This window comes from Hemibagrus wyckioides, linkage group LG12 (genome assembly GCF_019097595.1).
Source record: "Hemibagrus wyckioides isolate EC202008001 linkage group LG12, SWU_Hwy_1.0, whole genome shotgun sequence".
NCBI lineage: Eukaryota > Metazoa > Chordata > Actinopteri > Siluriformes > Bagridae > Hemibagrus > Hemibagrus wyckioides.
In genome coordinates, this window is record NC_080721.1 from 11,649,828 (window position 1) to 11,665,143 (window position 15,316).

The window sequence follows — 15,316 nt, forward strand, 5'->3', positions numbered from 1 at the left end:
CGTCACCTCAGGCTTCTCATTAGGGATAAAATAGTAACTTTTATTTAAACTTAATAATTGTGTTTTCCTAAACACAAATTTTAATAAATAAATTGTATTGAATTGAATAATCAAAGTATCACGTGATCTCAGTAATCATACAGCTGTTGTAAGACCCCCAAGATTTATAGAAATAGAAATAGCCTTTATTTGTCACATATTCATTACAGCACAGTGAAATTCTTTCTTCGCATATCCCATCCTTGGAGGTTGATTCAGAAAAAGTCAAAGCTTCACTTGCTACAAGTTTCTGACACTGGAGACTCCTTCCATATATATTAAACAAAAGTGTCCTCACAGAATAATACACACTTATTGAAACGACTTCTATAGAAACAGTAAAACTTTATAGCTACTGTTATAAAGCTGTTATTACAGCTATTCATAGTGATTTATAGTAAGAGTGTATAGCAGTCTTTAATTGCTGAATGAAAGGTGCTTAATAATAAGCAGGTCAGTGTGTTACTCACTGTATGAATGTTTAATAGGTTTCCTAAATGCTTCAAACACCAAAACAAAAATGGTTGTTCCAGCATTCTCCTGACACCATGGAAAAACGCCACATGCACACAAACCACCTAAAAGCGTATTAACGTGTCCCAATTCAATAACTATTCATAACAAAATTATAGAAAGTTACTGGGACGGATGTTATCGTGGAAGGTGTGAGGTTTCTCCTGTCGATGCATTAAACATGCTTAGATCAGGTATAAAAATTGGACCTGCAGAGCGGGAAGGAAAGTCGGTGTCTGAGTCTTCAGCAAGAATTCTTCAGCAAGTTTCTTCAGATTCGGCTAAAATGGCTCGAGGTAAGGCTCTGACCTGGTGCTACATTATGACTATGATGAACCACAGGTATTTTTTCCTAGATAAAGGATGCACCTTTCTTCAATTCAATTAGTTTTAGTCTGTCAATAATTTTCACTCTTTGTGGAGCACTTTATAGACATAATCCACCACCAGACCTGCTTTATTTGTGCGTTTTATTCCATAATTATCCTCCTAGACGTATCCTCACAGCCCACACACATATATGCATCATGTAACGTAAGCTAATCTCCTGCTGTCCCTCTTCCACAGTGTTGGTGCTGCTCTCAGTGGTGGTGGTGAGTTTGTTCTTCAGTCAAGGAGCGACATTCGAGAACCAGCGGCTCTTCAACAACGCCGTCATCCGTGTGCAACACCTTCATCAGCTGGCTGCCAAGATGATGGATGACTTCGTAAGCTGACTTGATTTGAATTACAGCATTTCGTTCATTAATTTACTTGAAGTCTGCTTTAGCTAACGTGCCTGCTGTGTCATAAATATAAAGGAGGAAGCTCTGTTACCTGAAGAACGCAAACAGCTGAGCAAGATCTTCCCCCTGAGTTTCTGCAACTCAGACTCCATCGAAGCTCCGGCAGGCAAAGACGAGACCCAGAAAAGCTCCGTAAGTCAAAACTGCCTCGGGAAACGTGCGATTATTTTATCTAAAATTATATTCATGTACTCAGACACTTGTTAATGTGATAAGTAACTGGTTTATTGCTCATTAGCTGTGATAGAAGTGATTTAAAGGTGCAATATGTAATATTTTAAAGTGCTTCAATACACATAACAATCTTATCATGTCAAAGATGCTTACGAATGGGAAAGAAGATATAGTTCTTTAACTCTTTCTTTACAGGTTTATTTAGAGATTAAGGGTTTCCACTTAATTAATTAGCCAATTTCTAACTTAAAGCTTCGGTTTACATTTTTCTGGCCCAGAAACATGTTCCACCCCCAGCTAAAGCCAAACTGCTCAGCTTTGTAGAAATTGTTTTGTAAAAGACAGCTTAAGCTTAAAACACTTCTAGCAGAAGACGTCAGAAGAATTTGTTTAAAGTCGATGTTTTGCTACACAACCGCTCCTTTAAGTTTAGTGTTTTGAATAAAATGAATTCTGCTAACGGTTAAATTCAACTATTTCCATGTTTGTTTGGTTTCCTATTTCTTAACCCAGAATATTGAGCTTAAATTATTATAACTGCTAGTTACATAATGTTTTTACCAGGTGCTAAAACTCCTGCACACATCCTACCGCCTGATCGAGTCGTGGGAGTTCCCCAGCAAGAACCTCGGCAACCCCAACCATATCTCTGAGAAGCTGGCTGACCTGAAGATGGGCATCGGCGTGCTTATCGAGGTGAGCAGGAGCGTGGCAGATCAGTCACTGCACTGAGCGCTGATAGAAGAGAAGACAAACAAAAAATTATTACAGGTTCTGAATCGTATATAGCCATAAGCATCCTCGTTTAAAGCTTATGCTAACTTTTTATACTTTTGTTTAGAGATTTCCCTAATACAGATTTAATTGAATTAATCGCATCAGATTATATTACATGGATTAATACACGACATCACACTTGATTATTTTCCGATAACGGCCTGTTCTGTTGTGTTTTATTCCTTTTTTCGACACCTGGTGTCGAGCTTTAGCGCACTGTGATCACTTTACATAACAGTGCATGTACTAATCATGAACTAATCCCTGAATTAAGGCTGAATTATTCTTTAACTAATGAAGCGTTAACCTTAAATACGACATGGTGGATGAATAACGACCACCTTCAGTACATGTTTGTTAGTTAATTAACATGTAGAGGTTTATATACAATAATTTAGAAGGACGTGTTGATAATTAACCATCATTCATTAACCATATTCTCCATCCATTTCTCTTCCATCCCCACTGTAGGATTAGTACATGCTCTGGTGCTCTGGGTGGCTCGGACCCGGAGCCCTGCTCCTTTACAAACGAGTGAAATAAATACAGTTAGACGTATTACTATTTTCTGGTGTTTTAGTCTTTGATAGAAAAGGTTGGATTTAGTGATTTTCTATGTTAATCAACACTAAACTAACAAATATGTACTTGAGTTGGATGGTGTTCACACATCAGACTCGTAAGAGATAAAGTAAGGATTAATTCATGTACTGTTAAAAAGTCATTCTGCACCCTCTATAGGGATGTCTGGACGGACAGACCAGCCTGGACGAGAACGACTCTCTGGCTCCACCTTTTGAGGATTTCTACCAGACCTTGAGCGAGGGAAACCTGAGGAAGAGCTTCCGTCTGCTGTCCTGCTTCAAGAAGGACATGCACAAAGTGGAAACCTATCTGAGCGTGGCCAAGTGCAGGAGATCCCTGGATTCCAACTGCACCCTGTAGGAGAATGAGAGAGAGAGAGAGAGAGAGAGAGAGAGAGAGAGCGAAAGGAAGCCACAGTCTGGGATCTGAGAAACGTTTGAATAGATTTAAATAGAAAATCTGTCCATGACTATCAGCTTTCTTTCTCTCTTTTTTTCTTCTTCTTTTCTTTCTTTGGGTCTCCACTTCTCACTTTATTTTCTGTATTTATTCTACTTACCATGGAAAAACGCACCTTCAGTCACCTGTTTAGCAGATTTCTTTGTCTTTATAGCTGTCAAATGGAACCAGTTTCACAATGGTGCTATGCAAATCCAGCTTTATATCAAATAACGACTAAGAAACTTTGGATAATCTGATTAAACAAATCAAACTTTAAAAACTTTCGACGAAGCTCCTGGCCAACGAATGTGAAATATTCAGAGTGTATATTTTCCTATCGAAGTCTATACTCTTCATTTTTATTATTCAGCTTTGACTGTGTGAAAATCTCTCTGTGTGTGTGTTTTTTGTGGATTTCCAATAAAGTTAATCTCTGCATTACAATCTTGAATATTTGTGTATTTTGGCTACCCATATATGGGTATCTGCGTCTAATCCACTGATTTTATCTCTGCAATTCTCCAGTCCACGTGATGTGAAGTCGTCAGTAGGCGTTTCTACTACTGGTTGCCATAGCGATTTATGAACATTTATCAGTTGGCGGAGCTACTAGCATTCCGAATCAGATTCCTTGTGTATAAAATACAGCAGTGTATATCTGCACCATATATGTCACTCCCACTGGTGCACCGAGTTGCTTTATTTGCATAAAGTTCATTTTTTAAAACTTCGTCACGTCACTGACGTGGACACGCCCACACCTAGTGCCTGACTCATGCTACCAGCTCTCGTTGTCAAACCTGCAGTAAATTATCACTAAACAACGCCACCTTAAAACGTCCTCGTGATTATGCACTAGAGACGTATTTACAATTTTTAACCTCAAACCTGATTGGTCAGAAGATGATTCCTTTCCTCATCAACAGCAGCTCTGCATGTATCGCAGATGCAAACTACAGGTTTATATTCATTCACTCATTTAAACACATGCTGTGATCGAACAAACTGAATAACGTTGATGATGGTTTGTGCAATGAGACGTTTATTTAACGTGTATGGAAAGGTGTTAGGATTTTCAACCAGGGAAAATCTTTACAAAAGAGAAGAGGTTTCTGAAGGTTGTGTTTTTTGTTTGAAAGAAAGAAGGCTGGTGACTTTATATATGTTAGAACATGAATGAGAGTGTAAACCAATTTGTTTTGTGGGCGTTCAACATTACACATGAATATAACATAACGTACAACAAACTGCTTAAATAAATAAAAGTCTCAAATAGTTAGACAGAATAAAGACAAAATACTTGGAATGTAGGCAAAAGGTACGTTTTCTAATGCAAAGTGTTTGTGTGTAAATATCCATCTGCTCTCTAGCATCACATCAGCACAAAAATACTAAACAGAACACACACACATTTGCGTTTAATGATGCTGCGTAAACTGACATGGGATGGAATACTTTATTCTTTAATGCAGTAACCAGTTACGCATATTTATATACATTTACCTTCGTACACAATAATCACTTTTAGAAAAAGAAAAAGCAAAAAAGCACAAGACAATGTCACATGCTTCTCAAGTAACCACTACTGAAATTAAAACCAGTAATAAATACACACACACACACACACACACACACACACACACACTCTCCCATACGAGTTTTCAGTACCAAAACATTAAGCAGTAAAGAAACAATAAATACAACACAACATTGGTGGCTGTTATAGAACGTAACATCCTTAAAAATAGTCACTCCTTAATTCACACTGCGTTATAAATAATCTGCTCTAACTGCAAAAAAATCTCACTATGCCTTTAGATCTGACCGAAGAGCTCTGGCAGCTCACCTGTAACGTACCGTCTGGATAATTATGTACCTTTCCGATGACATCAGATTCAGATTCGATACTCAACTGACCTCCTGAAGCGTCCGAACAGTCTAGTTTCCTCAAGTACCAGTGTGTGTTTAAAAGCTCTCGCAAACTGTAAGAAGCTCTTTTTTCTCCCATTAGGTTTTCTCTCCCATTCTGCCGAGGGTATATCCCAAACCCTTTCCCTCTGCAGGAAAAGGTCAAAAAACCAACCTATTTGGCAGATGTCATACCAGTGAGGCGTAAATCAATCCAAGCTTACGGCTGAACAGTTAAGGGGTTAATGGGTTAGTGGCCCTGTGTCAGTCTTGGGATTCGAAATAAAACCATCCGGTCATCTTAACCACCGAACAACCACTTTAACCGCTTAAGCGAAACCAGAGACGGGAAACTGCACAGTGGAGGGGAGACAGCGTCACCAGAACTGCGTCATCTGAAGCTCTTGGAAAGGTCACGGGTAAGGGCAGGTGTCCAAAAACATTCAGACTTTCCCTTGCTAGGGAGAGTGAGGAAGCGAAGGCAAAGCGGGTTGAACTGAGGATTAACAAAGCAAAAGAGAATCGTCGTCGCTGGTTTCTGTTCTAGTCGTGGCCTCTAAGCAGGCGTCGGGAATCTGAGCCGTGTGAACTATCCTGCAGTGTTCGCAGGGCCCGTCCCGAATCGCCGGCCTGCCTCGGAGCGAGGGAGCGGCGGAGGGTGCCTCCGAGGTGTCGGTTAAAGGAACGAGGAGCTCGACATCTTCGTCGTCGTCTTCTTCGCCCGTTGTTCCGTTCTGCATCTGCCTGAGAGGGCTTCGGTTCTGCTGCGCAAAACGAGATCCGAGGGACATTCGGACCCAGCGTAGCCCACGAGCCACAAACGAGCCCCGTCCATTAGGAGGAGGGACCACTATTTCGTCGCTCTCGGCGACAGCTTGTGGGGCGGCACTCGCGGAAACGGACACGACGGTGGCAGCAGGAGGGGTTTTATGAGGCAGAAGAGAAGCCGATGCTCCGCCCACCGCACCCTGCTGCTCGCTCTCCGAGTCGTCTGAGTCCAGACGCTCCGAAATGTGGGCGGAGCTTCCAACGCCGTTAGCCCCGCTTCCTGAATCCGACTCCACACCTGCTCCAGAGGACACCAGTGCTAAAGAGGCGGAGTGGCGAGAGCGTGTGAAGTTGAAGAGCCGGCGCCAGACGTTACCATGGCGACCAGATGAAGGGAGGCGGATGGAGGTGAAGCCGAGCTGAGAGCGAACGGCCAGCCGGAGATTCTCCAACACGGAAGCCTAGGGAGACAAGAAACATTTGAAAAGAATTATTAATTAAGTTTTGAGAAAGTTCTTTGAACATTTAGGTTAAAGCTAAAAAATTATCTACCCAAGATTACGCACTATTAAAAAAAACAAATTTATATTTAAATACCAGGCTAAAACAAACAAATTTTAATAAACAAAGATTTTAAAAATTAGCATTTTGGAACAAGATTTCAAACAGATTTCTCACCTGATTGCCAGAACAGACTGGGAAATCCTCCACAGGGGGGATTAAACCCTGAGCAATAAGCTGGCCATATGAGGGCGGAGCTTCTCTCCTCAGTAACTCCGCCTCAACTCTGGACAACTGCGTCTCAAACGACCTGAAACAAGAACGGAAGTAATAAATGAGCTAGAAAAAAAACTAAATGATGACAAAACAGTGAACGTTGGTAAATCTATTCTGAACCAAAATACAGATTCTGATTTCAGTTGTAGTTTTGTTGACCTGCGCTCGAAGCTCCTGAGGGAGTAGAGTTTGCAGGTGCAGCCGAGCGCGATGACGAGCAGCAGGCCGCACACCAGGCTGCCAATAACTGCGGCTGCAATGACGCGTGTTGGCACGGCGACAGGGCACGCGTCCTCGTCGCTGGCATCACCGCAGTCGTCCTGTGCGTCACACACCCAGCTCTCGAACACGCAGCGGCCGTTCCTGCAGTGGAAGTTCCCGGGTTGGCAAAAAGCACAGTTCTTCTCATCCGAGCCATTGGGGCAGCGGTTCTGATAGTTGCAGCGGTCAGATCGTGGGTAACACGCGCCGTTTCTCGAGCACGGGAACTCGTCTTCGCCGCATCCGCTGCAGTTTAGCTCATCTCTGCCATTAGCACAGTGCCAGTATCCATCGCAGCGCTGCTGTTCGGTGTAACACCCCCAGTTTCCTCCACATGGCATCTCCCAGGGCAAACAAAATCCTTCGACCTGATACGTAGCATTAAATCCTCGTGCTGTGTTGATCTTATCTGAGTAAAAGTGCACGCGGAGCTGCCCTGATGACGAAATGATAGTTACGACAGATGTGCGTGAATCGAGGGCGGTCAGGACCCTAAGGAGGCGTCTAGGCTCCGCCTCCAAGCCGTCGTAGACTTTTACAAAATCTCCATAGTAACCAGTTCCGTCCAGTTTGAAGTCCAGGAAGCGCAAGACGACTCTGCGGCGGTCTCCAGTATCGATTAGCCACGTGCAGTCGCTCCCTGGAGGATAGAAATCCGGGTAGTTCGGAGAGTTAAAAGTCCCATAAAAATTTTGGAGGCGGAGCTCAGAACATGCTGGGGCGACACAGTCGATTTCGTCGCTCAGATCCTGGCAGTCGATGGCGCCGTCACAGCGGAGAGAAGAAGGGAGGCAGGTGAGGACTCGGGTGTAGCGTGAGACGCAGGGGAACTGATCGAAAGAGCATGGCTGGAAGGAGAAGAAGGACGAAGAAGAGGAAGGAGGGATGGGATGCACGCACAGCTCCTCGTCCGAATTGTCTCCGCACTCGTCCATCGTGTTACACCTCCATGACTGGGGGATGCACTTCCCGTTCACACAGTGGAACTGATCCGACTCGCAGCTTGCCTCCTCCGACTTTCCTGAGTGGGAAATAAAAACAGAAATATTGCTGTGTAAGAAAAAAGAGCAGGCATTTAATGTGGGATTTTTAGATACACTAAAATTGCCAATCAGATGACAGGGTTGGATTTGATCACTAAGATCAGATAAAGTGTAGATGATCACACTACTATGAGCAATGATGCAAATGAAGAACAACTCGGATTGCAGTGCAGGACAATCCGATACAGGCTCCCAAAACAGGAAATGAGAAAAATAAAAAATTAATTCTATAACATTGTGAAATGCTTTTGTTTTATATGATGTTTAATCATATGTTTATATGAACACTTATGTTTGGGATAGCTGAATAAAGTCTGAGGAATGTGATACACCGCATGTATGTGTATACATGTATATATGGGTGACGAAAAAAGTGGCTATATCTTTGCTATCTTTCAGCTTTAAAGATGGAGCTTGATATAACGGATTCTTCAATATATCAGAATCAGCCTGGTTAACAGACGCAGACAGCTGGATCTGACTAATCACTTCAAGGGCATCGGGTTTGTTCACACAGAGCCGAGACCGATCCGCGCCTGCTTGTCCACCGAGAAGGAAAAACCTTTTGAAACCAACAAGCAGCCAGACAAATCAATGGCATATAAACTTAATAAAGTCTTTTCTGGACCACAAAGAATGTCACAAATCGTTACCAGGATGATCTTAATGGAAAGCATAGCCACAACTGTGAAAAAAAACAACAATTTTTGAGAAAGCGAATGCAGACAGTGAGAGTCAATCCAGTACAGGGGCGTTTTTTTATAGCAGGGATTTGCGAAGCAATTACACAACACCGCCTGCCTCATGTCTCTTTTATCCGCCTGTTATAAATAGCAGTGTTTATTTTCTGCGCTACCTGTGATGTAAGAGAGTCTGAAGCCCTTGCCAGTGAGCGTGTCGTCAGAGTGGAATTTAATCCACACGTGGTCCTGAGAGGAGATGTACGGAGCCGGGATGGACGAACCGCATGCTCGGTAACCGTCCAGGTTCTTGTAGGTGCCGATGGAGATCCAGTCCAAACCACAGCGATGTGAGCTCTGGATCTCAAAGTCCTGAAAACTGGAGAAAGGGGGAAAACAATTAATAAATCAGATGAACTGACAGCGGATCACTGACCGAAAGAGTAACTCTTACTTCTCTGAAGCTGATCTTGTTCCAGTAACAGTGCATCATGTAATGATTTATTCCTCCGACCTCACAGCCATTCGATGTTTATCCATTTAGAGTTACATCTAAACTGTACCCTGTTCTCTTTATTATGTTATAGCAGCCATAAAGAGTTTTGTCCCTCTCTATTGAAATTGATAACAAGCTCGTCATGCTGCAAAGACACTGAAAAAAAGCTCCAGGTTGTTCATCGTGAAAACTTTTTGACACTCTTTCCATTAACTTTCAATAAATGTCTCTTTGCGAGAGTCCCTGTGAACAAGCCGTTACCATAGAAACAATCACACGCAAATATCATGGCTGCTGTTACAGAAAACGAATCAACCCCTTCAGTGAAGCGTCTAATCCAAACTCCCTGACTGGTTTTTCTGCTCCTGTGCTCTTATAGTTGTTCATAGTCACATAAACACACGCTGTGTGGAAAGACGAGGATTGCGTGTGTGTGTGTGTGTGTGTGTGTATTTCTGTCCTGGTTACCATGGATACCAACAGAACCTCACTTTCGCTGCTGCTGACTCCCTCAAAGTGACCAGATAAAAAAAAAAAAAAAAAAACCCAAGTGTTGTGTAACATCCGATCCGTATCTCGATGTTGTAACTGCTGCTCTCTGTGACCCTTCACACACACACACACACATTATAAATGGTGACTATACTGTAAATAATATATTAAACAATAATTAAGGTACCGTTATGTGAAATGTGAAACCCGGCGTTGTTGTTATGATGGTTATAGGTGCTCTCAGATCGCTCATGAAGCTCATTATGTCCGTGAATGGGTTTATGTGAGCGTGAGATATTACAGTAACTGCTATTGATAAAAACACTTTAAAGAGCATTATGAGTCATGGTGCAGACGCTGGAAGATATGGTGCTGGTGCTGTTATAACTGTTAGAGAAGAGTGTGTGTGTAAGAAATGTGATAGTGTTGCATCAGAAATAGGCCCCCTGATGTACAGACACGCCTAAAACTAATCATACAGTTTCTGATAAGATGTTGCTCTGTCTGTGCGTGTGAAAGAGACAGCAAAAGAGAGGGAGAGATAGAGAGACAGAGAGAGTGTAAAAAGTGATAACTGTGTTTCATTTTTTGTACGACTGTACATCAGGGTGACGTGTCTGTTTAAAACACTATTTCTGATAAGAATTCTGTTACTCTGTATGTGTGTGTGTGTCTGTCTGAATTTCAAGGTGAGGATTTCTGTATTGAAAGTAAGTGTTAATGATTTAGAAAGACAGAGAGAGAGAGAGAGAGAGAGAGAGCGAGAGAGCAAGAGAAAGTGAGAGAGAGTGAAAGAGAAGGTGAAAGGCAGAGAGAGAGAGAGTCGACTTCAAGGTGAGGATTTCTTTGTTTGAAAGTAAGTGATAATGACTTTAGAAAGACATAAGAGGGAGAGAGAGAGAGACAGAGAGAGAGAGAGAGAGAGAGAGAGAGAGAGAGTCGACTTCTAGGTGAGGATTTCTGTGTTTGAAAGTAAGTGATAATGACTTTAGAAAGACATAAGAGGGAGAGAGGGAGAGAGGGAGAGAGAGGGAGAGAGAGAGAGAGAGAGAGAGAGAGACAGAGACAGAGAGAGAGAAACAGAGAGAGAGAAAGAGCAAGAGACAGAGTGAAAGAGACAGAGTGAAAGAGAGAAGGTGAAAGGCAGAGAGACAGAGAGAGAGACAGAGAGAGAGAGAGAGCAAGAGAGAGTGAAAGAGAGAAGGTGAAAGGCAGAGAGAGAGACAGAGAGAGAGAGAGCAAGAGAGAGTGAAAGAGACAGAGTGAAAGAGACAGAGTGAAAGAGACAGAGTGAAAGAGACAGAGTGAAAGAGACAGAGTGAAAGAGAGAAGGTGAAAGGCAAAGAGAGAGACAGAGAGAGAGACAGAGACAGCAAGAGAGAGTGAAAGAGACAGAGTGAAAGAGAGAAGGTGAAAGGCAGAGAGAGAGAGAGAGAGAGAGAGAGAGAGAGAGAGCAAGAGACAGAGTGAAAGAGAGAAGGTGAAAGGCAGAGAGAGAGACAGAGAGAGAGAGAGCAAGAGAGAGTGAAAGAGACAGAGTGAAAGAGACAGAGTGAAAGAGACAGAGTGAAAGAGAGAAGGTGAAAGGCAAAGAGAGAGACAGAGAGAGAGACAGAGACAGCAAGAGAGAGTGAAAGAGACAGAGTGAAAGAGAGAAGGTGAAAGGCAGAGAGAGAGAGAGAGAGAGAGAGAGAGAGAGAGAGAGAGAGAGAGAGAGTCGACTTCTAGGTGAGGATTTCTGTGTTTGAAAGTAAGTGATAATGACTTTAGAAAGACATAAGAGGGAGAGAGAGAGAGAGAGAGAGAGAGACAGAGAGAGAGACAGAGAGAGAGAGAGAGAGAGTCGACTTCTAGGTGAGGATTTCTGTGTTTGAAAGTAAGTGATAATGACTTGAGAGAGAGAGAGAGAGAGAGAGAGAGAGAGGGAGAGGGAGTGTGTGTACCTGATGGTGATGATTTCTCCAGGATTTGCTCGGATGTTCCAGCTGCAGTTGATGCGAGACGGATACTCGAAAGGCCACCCAGGACTGGTGATCACACCGCTGGAGGCCCTGATCTGCTCTACCACGTCTCCACACGCTACACACACATAAATCATCATCACTTCCCTATTCACCAAAAATAATGATCCTAACTGATAGACAGACAGACAGACAGACAGACAGACAGACAGACAGACAGCTCACCATTGGAGATGCCGGACACATACACGTTCTCACCGTGCTGAGTGCAGACTGATTTATCTGGCAAAAAGAATTAGAACAAAAAAAACCAAATCACAGAAAATCATCATCATCATCATCATCATCATCACATTCATCCTTTTGTATTCGGCAGTTTCAGATATAAACAGAAACCCATCAGAGGAGCTGTAGAGAGGTGTAGAGCCACACGTCTCTGATAACATCTGTACAAAACGTCCTACGCTAAATTAAATCACAAATATTTATGGACCAACACCTCATTTTCACCTCAGCTCATTTAAAGCAAATTTACAAACCAGTTTATAAGACAGTATTCAGACCTTTTGTCATACATAATCACTAAAACTGTAGACAGTACTTTAAAATATATATAAATATATTGAAAAATATTATTTACAAAAAAAAAAACACACACACATTTAATAGACGCTTTTATAGATTTCGGGTAAAGTACATTTACATTTAAAATTTTATAATTTTTTTTTATTATTATTATTTTGACATGATTAATTTTTATATTAAGCAACAAAGCCAAATGTTATGCTATTACATACATTTTGTATCAATTTACTGAAAAATGTCTTTAAATATCCTAACGTATTAATTCATATTGAACGTTTACATAGCTTCAGATTTTTTATTAGAATTTTTTATTTAATTTTATATTTTATTTAATTAGAATATTTTTTTTATTTTTTTTATTATAGTGTTTTATCTTTTTTTTAACCCTTGGTATTGTTATACACAGTGTATTAAGACATGTAATAATTAGGGAAACATCCAAATGCGTTTTTAAATACTTTGTGCATATGAAAGGGTTACAGATGGAGATCTAGTGGATCTTTAGAGATCTACTAGACATGTTTAAGTAAAGTAGAAACAGTGTAATAAGTGTGTGTGTGTGTGTGAGAAAGAGAACAATAGAGGCTCTTTGTTCCTTTAACTTCAGCTTCAATCCAGCTGTGTGTGTTCTCTCCCTCTCTCCCGCACACACACACACACACACACACACACACACACGACCATCTGTCCTTAAAACACATTTAAACCCTTCTTTATCTCTGGAAGCTTCAGTACTCACTGAGGAAGACCACACTGAGGATGAAGAGTGAATTAGTCCATGATGAAATCTTCCTCATGCCCCAATCCCTGGCCATAATAGCGCTCTTGTGCCTCTCTACTTTTAACACTTTTAAAATTAATTATTATTATTTCATCTGAAATCTGAACTCTGATTGGACGGAACTGTTCACAGAAATGCGAAATAACACTAAAAGTAAGATCTTTCGGTCGACATAACGCTAAACAAACTGCTGTAATGTTAAAACCGAGCTGGACTCTAACGCAGCTGCATGCTTCAAAGCACACAAATAAATATTAACAGCATTAATATTAATAAATAAATGCATAAATAAATAAATATTAATAAACAGCGTAGCCTAAACCTAACACCAGCTATGCTAGTTTTACCAAGCAGGGAAAGGGGTGCAAAGATAACATGGCTAGCATGACATTTCGACCAAAAAAAAAAATTAATGTTAGTTACGTTAATAAATAAATAAATAAATAAATGAATGAATGAAAAGCGGTTTAAAAGAATTTCAACAAAATCCCGGTTGAGAGATAGCTAAGGATGCTAGCTGGAACTCCGTTAGCCACCGAGCTACATACAAAACAAACAAAAGAAAGGGGAATAGACAGCCGTGTAAAAATGAACTAACAACATAACACGATCATATCGTTAGTTATTAAATTCTCTATCTAGACAGTGTTTGGTTAACTAGTTAGCGATGACTAGTCCTTTCCTTTTCTTTTCTCTGAACGATTCAGCTACTAAGAAAAAAAGTAGCGCAGGGTTTAAAAAAAAAAAATCCTGAGATGTATCCGGAATAAAAGTGAAAAAATAATCTGCCTGGGTTTGAAATGATAAGAATGATTAAATCTAATGTTTTGCAAACAAAATCGACAAGAAGAGCACAAAAAAAGGCAGTCCGTTATCCGCGATTCTGATCCAAACAAAGAGCCGGTGACATTGTCGGCTTCGCGGCCCACACAACTGCGTGTTGTTACATCCGGGTGCTTCACACTGGACGCGGCCCACACGATTGCGTGTTGCTACATCCGGGTGCTTCACATTGGACGCGTCCCAATCTGTTCACTCCTACTCCTTGTCGTACCTATGGCACCTCACATCATGGCCGCCATTACAGAAATTTCTTTTAGGTATAGCAAAACTCAAAATGTTATAACTGTGTTCAAGAGTTTTATATAAAACAGAAAAGGACGATATGAAATTATCAGTGCTCACTAAGGCCAAAAGTTTGCGGACACCCATATGTGTTTTTTTCACTCATTTAACATTTACCACAAAGTTTGAAGCACACAATGGTACTGAATGTTTCTTTGTGCCCTTTTTCACTTTCTTTCGCTTGAGCTGAGATTCCCAAACACTGTCCCAGCATGGCAAAGCATCCGTTCATAAGGCGAGTTTCATGTAGACATGGTGTGTTAGGTTTGGAGTGGAAGAACTCGAATATCCTGCTGGACAGTGAACTGGGGTGAATCAAGTGCGTAAGAGTCACCAAATCTTTGTGAGAAAAATATACAAAACGGCATGAAGAAGCGAGGCTGGTAGTGAACATCCATGAAGTGAACGTTGCTAAATCTTTTCAGGAGAAAGGTGTGCTCAAGAAGTTGGTAGAAGTCACCAGATTACATCAGCTGATTTGCATCTTCACTGAATTGTCACGTTTGTACACGTAACCAGAAAGGAGGTGGATTTTCCAAAAACACTCACTCTGTGTCTTCAAAATGTGATGATTAATGCTAAATCTAAACCTTCTCTTATTTTAACTACAGTACCAGTTATTTAGGATTAAGTTTTTTTAAAAAAAAACAAAAAAAAACAACTAGGTCCAAATCAACTTAAAATCCTAATTTAATTATTTGAGCAGGTAATTATTGTGGGAAAAATCGTATTTACAAGCTGCTTAGGTTAATGTATGACTTTCTTACATTAATTCCCAATTGAGTGATGATTGTTTTTTTTTTTTTTAAACATATTTATTTGTTTGTTTGTTTTTTACCACATGTAATGGGCATTTGATATTAAAACGGGACCAGTGTGATCATATGCGGGACCATATGCTCATGTTTGCCCAGTGATTGTGACGTTTCTTCTAGTGTCTAAGATGTAGATAGTATGTCAATAATAAATATATTTCAAATCTGATGTTGTATACTTACACACACACAAAAAAAAAATATAGGATCATCATTCAGGCACAAAGTCTTAATTCATAACATTCTCAAGAAAGTTTTGCAGGAAATTAAATCATTTTGCCCAAAAAGAACATTTCCTTGCAAGTTTTGT

The 15,316-nt window shown here is 41.0% G+C and overlaps 2 protein-coding genes across 2 annotated transcripts; one reads left to right on the plus strand and one right to left on the minus strand.

The window, feature by feature from the left end:
- The first annotated feature begins 690 nt into the window (after positions 1-690).
- Positions 691-3,758, plus strand: gh1 (growth hormone 1). The gene is made up of 5 exons (XM_058404826.1): positions 691-848; positions 1,120-1,259; positions 1,353-1,469; positions 2,076-2,207; positions 3,030-3,758. Exons 1-5 carry the CDS (start codon positions 734-736, stop codon positions 3,231-3,233), a joined length of 708 nt encoding a protein of 235 aa, XP_058260809.1. The 5' UTR covers positions 691-733; the 3' UTR covers positions 3,234-3,758.
- Positions 3,759-4,350: 592 nt separating this feature from the next.
- lrp12 (low density lipoprotein receptor-related protein 12) lies at positions 4,351-14,026 on the minus strand. Its single transcript, XM_058404825.1, has 7 exons — positions 13,025-14,026; positions 11,926-11,982; positions 11,683-11,818; positions 8,928-9,130; positions 6,927-8,049; positions 6,669-6,801; positions 4,351-6,451 (listed from the first exon to the last, which is right to left on the minus strand). The coding sequence occupies exons 1-7, from the start codon at positions 13,098-13,100 to the stop codon at positions 5,726-5,728; spliced, it is 2,454 nt and encodes an 817-aa protein (XP_058260808.1). The 5' UTR covers positions 13,101-14,026; the 3' UTR covers positions 4,351-5,725.
- Positions 14,027-15,316: the final 1,290 nt, after the last annotated feature.